Genomic DNA, 10,142 nt, shown 5'->3' on the forward strand with positions numbered 1-10,142 from the left:
AAGTCTCATCTGAGCTTAAGCTGTTTTTGGATCAAATAAAAAAGAAATATCAATTTTGCAATCTTTCATTTTTCATGAAGAATGTTAAAACATTAAACCTTATTTTCAAAATTCATTCAAGCCTTGCGATAAATCTCATAAACTTCTTTGATACAAATGTCATACAAAATTCAATTTTCTAAATATATTAAGGCTTTGTTTAAAAATATCAGCCACAGAGTGTGTATACTTAAATTTTCATCTCTTGCTAAAACAGTGTGTTTGAATCTATGAGCATTTTTCGTAAAGGTTCATTTTACTTAGGTCTGAACAAAGCTAAAGTTAGCAGAATTGCTATTCGTATATATGCATATTGTCCAGGGGCCGTACCAGAGTTGGGCGTTATAGGCGTGCATGTCGCGGCAAATAAAGGCGTTCACCCCCCCCCCCCCCTTCCCCCGCCCATGAACCCCGATGTGACGAAACCGGGGTTTTTAATGATTGACAAGAGATTCAGTTTCAACTGATTTCTTCTATTTTTGTAACAGAGACCTTGACCTTGAAATTTCGTCACAGTACGTCAACCATAACTAAAGTTATTTAGTACCAACTGGTGATCAATTTCTAGTTACAGTGACCTTGACCCTAGGGGGCCAAAAGGCAATCCAAAGAAAGGTCTCCATAAACTTGTCTTATATACCAAGTTTGGTCACACAATGTCAACCACTACATAAGGTATTGAATACTATCCATTTTTCCATTTTTAGCAACAGTGACTTTGACCATAACTCTTTGGGCCAAAAACATAATCTCATAAAAGGTCTCTGGAAAAATCTTCATATACACTAAGTTTGGTCGCAATATGTCGACCCTTACTTAAGTTATTCAATACTAACCATTTTTCTATAAATAGTAACTTTGACCTTGATCCTAGAGGCCTCAAAAGCAATCCCATGAAAGATCTCCATAAACTCTTCCAATATACCAAGTCTGGTCACTATATGTCAAACCTAGCTAAAATTATTGAAACTGAGCTCAGCATGAAATTTAGGACCAGTATGAAAATAAGTCATCTCGGGTCAGAATTTAGTTCGGACCAATGAAAATAGTGGTCCTCTCGAGGTAAACACAAACATACACATACAAATAATTTGGGGTATGTTAGGAAAGTCCTGCTGTGAAACAACACTTATTAAAAGTACAATACGCATATAAAGTACAATACGCATATAAAGTACAATACGCATTACGCATATAAAAAACAATACGCATATAATCAAGTTTCAATGTTTACCCACATACGATAGCTACGTGGCATCAATTTCCCCAGCTAGAAACTGCGCGAAATTGTCGCTGATAACGTTTAACCTGTACACACATCATATTTTTTTTCAACATTAGAGTCAAATGTGTTAAACATAATAATGCATTAGAATACCTGGGTCATGATAGTCAGTTGTGTGTATCCGGTGCGTGAGGTCGGTCTCATAGTCGAGGAAATGATCCTGTCCACACCGCATGGTCACCTGACGGGAACAATCGTGAACAGGATAAACGAAATCACTGTCTGACGGACGAACATGCATATTCCAATTACTTTTTTATATATATATATAACATATATAATTAACGTAATTATGGCGTTACTAAATTACATTACTTAGAAAAAATTGCCATATGACGTACAAAAAACTTTTTCTCTACTGTCAATATAAGCCAATATTATTGCCCTCATAAGAATATCCTTATAACCTTGCTTTACAGTTCAAGAAATGATCTTAAAGTAATGAAAAAATACTAAATAATCTGATTCTTACCTTCGCATAGAAGTCAGTACCCCTGACACTATTCAACCTTGTAAGGACGCTGAATTCTCCATTGACAACCCGGTCAACTGAATGCTCCACGAGGGGTTTAACACTGGCAACCATGGCATCGTCAAACACGGCAACACTGACATGGGAGTAGGGGTTGATATTCTGGGCACGAATGTGAAATTCTACAACTTCCCTTGAGATCAAAAGTGCACGGAAATACATGCGGACCCTTTGCTTGTTTTGTCTGAGCCAAACATGGCATGCATCTGTCAAACACATTTAGCTGAACAGAATATGTTTTTATTGTAACGGATGGAAAACAAAATAATAACAGATACTACGTTAACTATTTTATAATTCAAAGGTATTAATACCCGCATGTTACTACCACAGGGACAGGGTGCGTTGTTATGTGACACCCCAGTAACCCCCACCCCTTATCAATTACCAAAAAGGCGAACATATTCCCCGACTTATAATAACTGTAACTAGCACTTTATCACATTAAATATATTTAGTACTAGTATTCTATAATCATCATTTGTAAGCCTAGGAATGTGTTTACCTTTTTGGTAATTGATAAGAGGGGGATATGGGTGACAACGCCTCCTGCCCTGCTAAATACTGTTACTGCAGCTAAATATTCAGTACATTTTCGTTAAGAAAAAAGAACATTTCTCCTATTTAACTGTCAAAGAAGATAGGTAACCGTCAGGGTTATTATTTTAGTTACAATTATCATCGGCAAACTTAAAACGAATCAGAGCACTTCGGAAATTTATCACCGAAAACGGATTTAAAAACGGTTTATAATGTCAGAATTCTTCGCATTAAGTACGGTGCAAGAAGATTTTAATTTAGCTGTTACTGAAGCGTTAGGAATCTTGATTATTTATGGAAAAAAAAAATCCACTTAGCTTGGACTCAATTTGAACGTAGAAACGCTACAATTTATTATTATTATTATTATTATAATGTTTTATTAATTTTACGAACTACTTTTACTAATGCACCGGAATGGATCCGAGGCTCGTCGTATGGCGGAGATGACCGAAGTGGAATTAAAACAAAAACGCTATATATAAACAATACATTGGCTTAGGAAACTACCGAAAATATGTACTAAAAAAGATTAAAAAATGTCAGAACCAAACTCTGATGTCGGATAGATATTACAAATAAGGGTGCATGTGTACGTCGGGAAACCGGAAACAAACCTTGTTCTTGTATCATATTGGTAAATTAATTATTTCTCGAAAATAAGCAAAGCACATCATACCAAGCCCAACGTTCCTATGTGATAGCCTGTGGACTGTACAAGACTTGACACAGCTGATTGGCTGGAAATTGCAGTCACATGACCCTAAATCTACTCTCCATAAGGCCATGTTTAAGTCAGGGTGGTTGTGAGGTAGAATGATACAGTTGTTCTTGGCAGGATCATTCTGTAAACAGAAACAGTGTGACGTTATGCTATTCAATCTTTTAAGCGAAATGGTATTTAAAGAATTTCGAACAAAACCATAGCATTTTTCTTGTAATTGAAGATATAAGAACCATACAGTGAATTGTTGATTTATTTAAAAAAAAAGAATGATTGAAACAAATTTCTTTTTGAAAATTACTCATATGATACCATCAAATAAGATTTGTTTTGTATTTACCTCTGACATCAAAGGAAGAACTACAAACGCGATCTGCCCATCAGTGGTCTGTCCATCAGTTATCTGCTCATTATTGGCCGTCGGCCCATCAATTGTGTAGGTAAATCCAGTCAGGTACTTCCTTCCCCTGGATTCTGAATATTATAAGACACGGTTATGTCGTTTAAATGTGAAAGTTATCCTACAAAACAGCATGAACTAGATACAAGCGGAAAGCAAGGCTCGTCTTTTTGTTCGTCGAAAAAGGCATTATTAAACTATAATGAATGGCAGTGTTACGGGCTTTTCAGCACTGTGCTTATTGAAGCTGGCAACATCTGTGAATATTTTGAATTATTTTAAATAACCAGTATTTAAGCTTTTGTACGCCGAAGCGCAAATCACAATACTTGGAGTTCGTTACTTCGGAAAAGAACACACAAATACGAGTGTTAACAATGAAGGCAGATATTCTGACGAAGATAAAGGGTGTATGTGCCATCCAGACCTTAAACAACGTATTTTTGATAGTTGACCCAGTGAACAAATATAACCAACATTTTAGTGCCGTCCACCACGAGGAAAATGTGAAAACTACTTACAATTGGTATTTTTTATATTTTATCTGGACACCTTATTGTCCATGTTGAAAGTAGTTTATCCATTTCATTCATTTGTCATATTTTCCTAAATTCCTACCATTATTGTAGATAATTTGAACATGAACTTAATAGAGCATTTAAAGCGCCAGCATGTCCTGATTCTGTGTATTTGTGTGTACGTGTGTGCGTGCGTGTGTGTGTGTGTACGTGTATGTGTGCGTGCGTGCGTGCGTGCGCGCGCCCGCGCGCGCGTGCGTGTTTGTACGTGTACGTGTTTTGTTGAATATTTAAGCCAATAGTCTAATTTTTTCTTAAGTTCTTAGATCATACCGTTTCATAAACATAGAATAAAATGTGCCTTCTAGATTGATAGCGACATCGGTCTTGTGACCCATGCATTATTTAACAGCATTCATATTTGAACTTGACTGGAAAAACAGACTATAAAATATGACATGTATCTAGAATACTCAAACTAGTATTTTTCTTCTTCTTCTTCTTATATTTGACACCCTTACCTAGTTTTATACCTAAAATGCCAAAATAAATTCGTACCACTTTTCATGATATTGCTGCTATATATATATATATATATATATATATATATATATATATAATAAAATATCGACGATGCACTGTGGACAGCAGGAAATCACAAACGCTTATCAATAGCACTTTACCCAAACTTACCTAAAAAGTCAAAATCGAACACCAAATCAGTAAAACTGATCATTTGTTTACGAATTAACTAGAAAAGTGAGTGAGCGCATAAACATTTAACGCCAATGCTTTACTTGTCCTTTAATAATTGTCTAGGTAAACTGCACTGACAATTTGGTGATCCATACCAGGAGCCAGCCCAGTCCAGGAGAGGTTTACAGCCAATGTCCAGTGGTCAACCTGCCACATGATGCCCTGGTACTGGACGCTGATTGTGGTTGATGAACTTTCATCTTCTGCCATCAGTGACCAGGGAGCAAGCTGCACATGCTTAAAACAGTGTGACATAAGCTTTTAAATCCTCGTATTTCGACTCATTGTTTTATTGTTCATATCATACAGCGAACTCAAGATATATTTTTCTACATCCGACACGACCTAGGTTAAAACTTAAAAAAAAGTTCTATTTATATTTGCAAAAAAGTATAGCCTTAAGATTTCTCTAACATTTGACGTAGTGACCCAGTTTTGCCAAACTTTATCCATTTACAGTCGTGATATATATCTTATAAATATAAACATTCTGGCCAGGTTTGAAAATAAATTTTGATAAATAATTTTACCTAGTGAACTACGTTTGACCAATTACATGAGGTCACTTGTCAATATATGATGTGACTTACTTCAAAAGAAGCGCAACCCATCCGTGAAGACAAACATTACCATAAAGTTTCATAGAGAAAGAAATTATACATTTGGCATTGATAAATGAAAAATGTGCATGTTAAGAAAAAAATCCAAGTGTTGTATTTATCTGAGTTTCGATAAATACTAGAAAAAGTTGTTATATTAAAAATCAAAATATAATAATATTCTAATGTTTTAGTGTTTAAATAAATACACGTTTCAAAGAAAAACAACTTACATCCAAATCCTTCAGCTGTAAACACTTCTCAGCACATATTGGTCCATGGAGTTCACTAATAACTAAATGCGCAATGAGCATCACCCTTAACATTTCATCAAAACTTCAGAACCTTATGTAACATATCGTTTTATTATTGATAGAGTTATGTTGGTAAGCAGTAATACATCTTTTTACAGAAAATATTCAGGGTTATTGAGTCATTTTAAAATTGCGCAATTTCGGGATTAAAGAAAATTAAAGGGGTAGTATTCATGCAAAACATGCTTAAGATGTTTACATCCTAAGCTCTTAACAAGAGCATTGCGAAGGGAACTCCAACGTTGGTCTGTTGTTGTTGTTGTTTTAGTCTAAAAGAGGGGAAAAACTTGACATTAAAACCAAAGGTTAGATAGGCTCGATACATGCGAGCAGTATCTCTCGCAACATGAATATCGATGGCCTCACTTCCACATATCGAAGCTACAAAATCACATGTTTTCAGTAGGCTTTTAGTATTTAATCTTTGGTAACACATTTTTAATAAAAAAAAAATGCCGAATTTACATTTTTGTAGTAACAATTTCTCGGCACTTTTGCTTCTCTGTGAAATGTCAAATCATTACTCGACATTTTGAACACATGATGCAACATCATTTTCTCATTGGACTATTTACTCGGCATTTTGCATTTAGATGCGGCTCGCCTTTATGATTTTAGTTATCTAAAAAAATCCGAAACAGAACGAAATGCAGCTTCGGCATTTTGAAGTGACGCCATCGATATGTAATTACATTTGAATATCCTGAACGGTTTAAGCTATGGTAAATAGTATTTCTTTCGTACGGCAACGCCGAAAACGACACAAAAGACAATAACAATTCGGGTTTTCTATGAAAAACAAACAGTGGTCGAATGCACGTGTCACAGTATTCATGAAATGATTGTTTTATGGAACACTAGGTGACATAACTATGAACATTCGAGTGCTTAATAAATAAATAAAAACAAATAAATATGTTTTCTTTGTTAATATATTTATCTACTTAGTGATTAATATATTTTACTATTTTAGCATACTTTTAGAATTGCTACTCACAAAGTCTTACAGTCCCTTTGAGAAATCATAGACCATGTCCAAGGGTATCCAAGCAACACCTAGTCACTGGTTCAGATCGTTGAGCACAGCGCAGATAAAAAAGTGGCGATAACAATTTACGATGTAAAACATTAAGATCACAGTTTAAACACCACATTCAAATATCTTCAGTGAAAATTATGTTTGTGAAAATGTCTTGTTTAAGTTGTTTTACTTGACTAGTCAATGATACAATATCACATGAAGTCTCATCTGAGCTTAAGCTGTTTTTGGATCAAATAAAAAAGAAATATCAATTTTGCAATCTTTCATTTTTCATGAAGAATGTTAAAACATTAAACCTTATTTTCAAAATTCATTCAAGCCTTGCGATAAATCTCATAAACTTCTTTGATACAAATGTCATACAAAATTCAATTTTCTAAATATATTAAGGCTTTGTTTAAAAATATCAGCCACAGAGTGTGTATACTTAAATTTTCATCTCTTGCTAAAACAGTGTGTTTGAATCTATGAGCATTTTTCGTAAAGGTTCATTTTACTTAGGTCTGAACAAAGCTAAAGTTAGCAGAATTGCTATTCGTATATATGCATATTGTCCAGGGGCCGTACCAGAGTTGGGCGTTATAGGCGTGCATGTCGCGGCAAATAAAGGCGTTCACCCCCCCCCCTTCCCCCGCCCATGAACCCCGATGTGACGAAACCGGGGTTTTTAATGATTGACAAGAGATTCAGTTTCAACTGATTTCTTCTATTTTTGTAACAGAGACCTTGACCTTGAAATTTCGTCACAGTACGTCAACCATAACTAAAGTTATTTAGTACCAACTGGTGATCAATTTCTAGTTACAGTGACCTTGACCCTAGGGGGCCAAAAGGCAATCCAAAGAAAGGTCTCCATAAACTTGTCTTATATACCAAGTTTGGTCACACAATGTCAACCACTACATAAGGTATTGAATACTATCCATTTTTCCATTTTTAGCAACAGTGACTTTGACCATAACTCTTTGGGCCAAAAACATAATCTCATAAAAGGTCTCTGGAAAAATCTTCATATACACTAAGTTTGGTCGCAATATGTCGACCCTTACTTAAGTTATTCAATACTAACCATTTTTCTATAAATAGTAACTTTGACCTTGATCCTAGAGGCCTCAAAAGCAATCCCATGAAAGATCTCCATAAACTCTTCCAATATACCAAGTCTGGTCACTATATGTCAAACCTAGCTAAAATTATTTGATACATAAGGTGACTTTGTCGCTGCCCATTCACCCTGCCCGAACAAAAACACAGGTCATTCTAATAAATAGTTTTCCCTTTGTGAAAACCTGGTTGAGAATATAACAAGAGCTGTCACAGAGACAGCGCACTCGACTATTCCGCCGCTTTTCAGTGTAAGGATTGAAAAGTTTTGGTGAAACATGCATGGATCACTGTTAGATTAGATTTCAACGCAATACATGATGTGCTGAGATATTAACATAAATGTGGTTCCATGCAAAATTTTAATGAGAATTTCTAAGTCTTATAATAAAGGGCCATTATATGCAAAAAACAGTTATCCCACTTGGTTATTCAATTAAGTTGGGTGGTTGAATACCATTGTATAAAGTCTCAATGCAATACATCAAATAGTTGCTGAGATATTATCCTATGTGTGCTAACATGCAAGACCTTAACCAGAATTTCTAAGTCGCGTAATAAAGGGGATTTTTTTTATATATTATGAGAGATAGAGTTATCTTACTTGATTAAATAAGAAGGTTAAATAGATGGGAGCCTGTGTGTAAAGTTTCAATGAAATACAAGATGTATTCGCTAAGGTAACTTCTATGTCGAATAAAAGAGGGAAGGGGCCATTATTTTAATTTAATGCAAACTGGAGTTATCTTACTTGGTTATTTCAGTGGATTGGATGGTTGAGTACCATTGTATCAAGGCTCAATGCAATACATCAAGTAGTTGCTGAGATATTAACCTATGTGTGCTTTGATGCAAAACCTTAACCAGAATTTCTAAGTCAAATAATAAAGGCCCATAATTTGCATTATATTCAAAAAAGTGTTATCTGGGAATACATATCTAATGTTTCAATGCAATACATGATATATTTGCTGAGATATTGACTTAAATGTGGTTACATGCAAAACCTTAACAAGAATTTCTAAGTCGAATAATAAAGGGCAATTTTTTTGCATTACATGCAAACTGGAGTTATCTAACTTGGTTAATTAAGTAGGTTGGATGGTTGACTACCGTTGCATAAAGTCTCAATGCAATACCTCAAGTAGTTGCTGAGATATTAACCTATGTGTGCTTACACGCAAAACCTTAACCAGAATTTCTAAGTCATAAATAAAGGACAATTATTTGCATTAAATGCAAAGTAGAGTTATCTAACTTGGTTAATTTAGTAGGTTGGATGGTTGAGTACCATTGTATCAAGTCTCAATGCAATTCCTCAAGTAGTTGCTGAGATATTAACCTATGTGTGCTTACACACAAAACCTTAACCAGAATTTCTAAGTCGAATAATAAAGGCCTATTGTTTGCATTATATTCAAATAATTGTTATCTAACTTCATTAATTTAGTATGTAAGATAGTAAGGAAGACATATCCAAAGTTTCAATTCAATAACTGATGTATTTACTGAGATAATGACTTAAAGGTGCTCACATGCAAAACCTTAACCAAGGTGTGATGCCAATGCCGACGCCGACGCCAGGGTGAGTAGTATAGCTCTCCTTATTCTTCGAATAGTCGAGCTAAAAATGTGCCTGTCAAAAGTAAAAAAAAGAAAACATGAAAAGTCAATCAAGGGCCGTAATTTGTATTTAGGGTTATAATGGAGTAATGTAACCTTGTTGTAAGACTAAAGTATTAAGTCGATTGAATGAAGGGTATAGAAGTGTCTTTTTTTATTGAAATCCCAACTTACCCTTAACTTTAACCTGCCCTTAAACTTTAACCTTAGTTTCTTAGTCAATCAGGGGCCATAACTTGTATTAAGGATAATATGGTGTTATTAAGTATTAAGTCAATTGAATGAAGGATAAAGAAGTTATTAATAAATATTCCAACCTGCCCTAAAACTTCAACCTCAGTTCCATAGTCAATCAGGGGCTATAAAAGATAATATGGAGTTATCTAACCTCATTGTGTGATGGCCCTGAACAACTGTGTGAAGAATTAAGTGAATTGAATGAAGGCTATTGGAGTTATAAGTTGCCCTAAAACCAGACGCCGACGCCAATGCTGGGGCGAGTAGTAAGGCCCTCCTTATTCTTCGAATAGTTGAGCTAAAAACTCATGTAAAGTTATAGAATAAGTGCAGTTAAAAACAAAATAACTCTTTTATGTATGACTTGGTTACACTGAAGAAAACTGTGTTGGGTGTAAGGAATATGTATAGAAGCAGAACACAACTATA

General features: G+C 34.9%; 1 protein-coding gene across 1 annotated transcript; it reads right to left on the minus strand.

The window, feature by feature from the left end:
* Positions 1-1,140: 1,140 nt before the first annotated feature.
* On the minus strand, positions 1,141-5,860 carry LOC128217516 (uncharacterized). The gene is made up of 7 exons (XM_052924686.1): positions 5,627-5,860; positions 4,890-5,031; positions 3,461-3,594; positions 3,076-3,241; positions 1,797-2,062; positions 1,418-1,505; positions 1,141-1,151 (listed from the first exon to the last, which is right to left on the minus strand). Exons 1-7 carry the CDS (start codon positions 5,717-5,719, stop codon positions 1,141-1,143), a joined length of 900 nt encoding a protein of 299 aa, XP_052780646.1. The 5' UTR covers positions 5,720-5,860.
* Positions 5,861-10,142: the final 4,282 nt, after the last annotated feature.

This window comes from Mya arenaria, chromosome 14 (genome assembly GCF_026914265.1).
Source record: "Mya arenaria isolate MELC-2E11 chromosome 14, ASM2691426v1".
NCBI lineage: Eukaryota > Metazoa > Mollusca > Bivalvia > Myida > Myidae > Mya > Mya arenaria.

Coding starts and splice junctions, on each gene's coding strand:
- LOC128217516 (XM_052924686.1), bottom strand. CDS start 5,719: ATGTTAAGGGTGATGCTCATTGCGCATTTAGTTATTAGTGAACTCCAT. Junction 3,595..4,889: donor CTGGACTGGGCTGGCTCCTG/GTATGGATCACC, acceptor TATAATATTCAG/AATCCAGGGGAAGGAAGTAC. Junction 3,242..3,460: donor TTCTTCCTTTGATGTCAGAG/GTAAATACAAAA, acceptor TTCTGTTTACAG/AATGATCCTGCCAAGAACAA.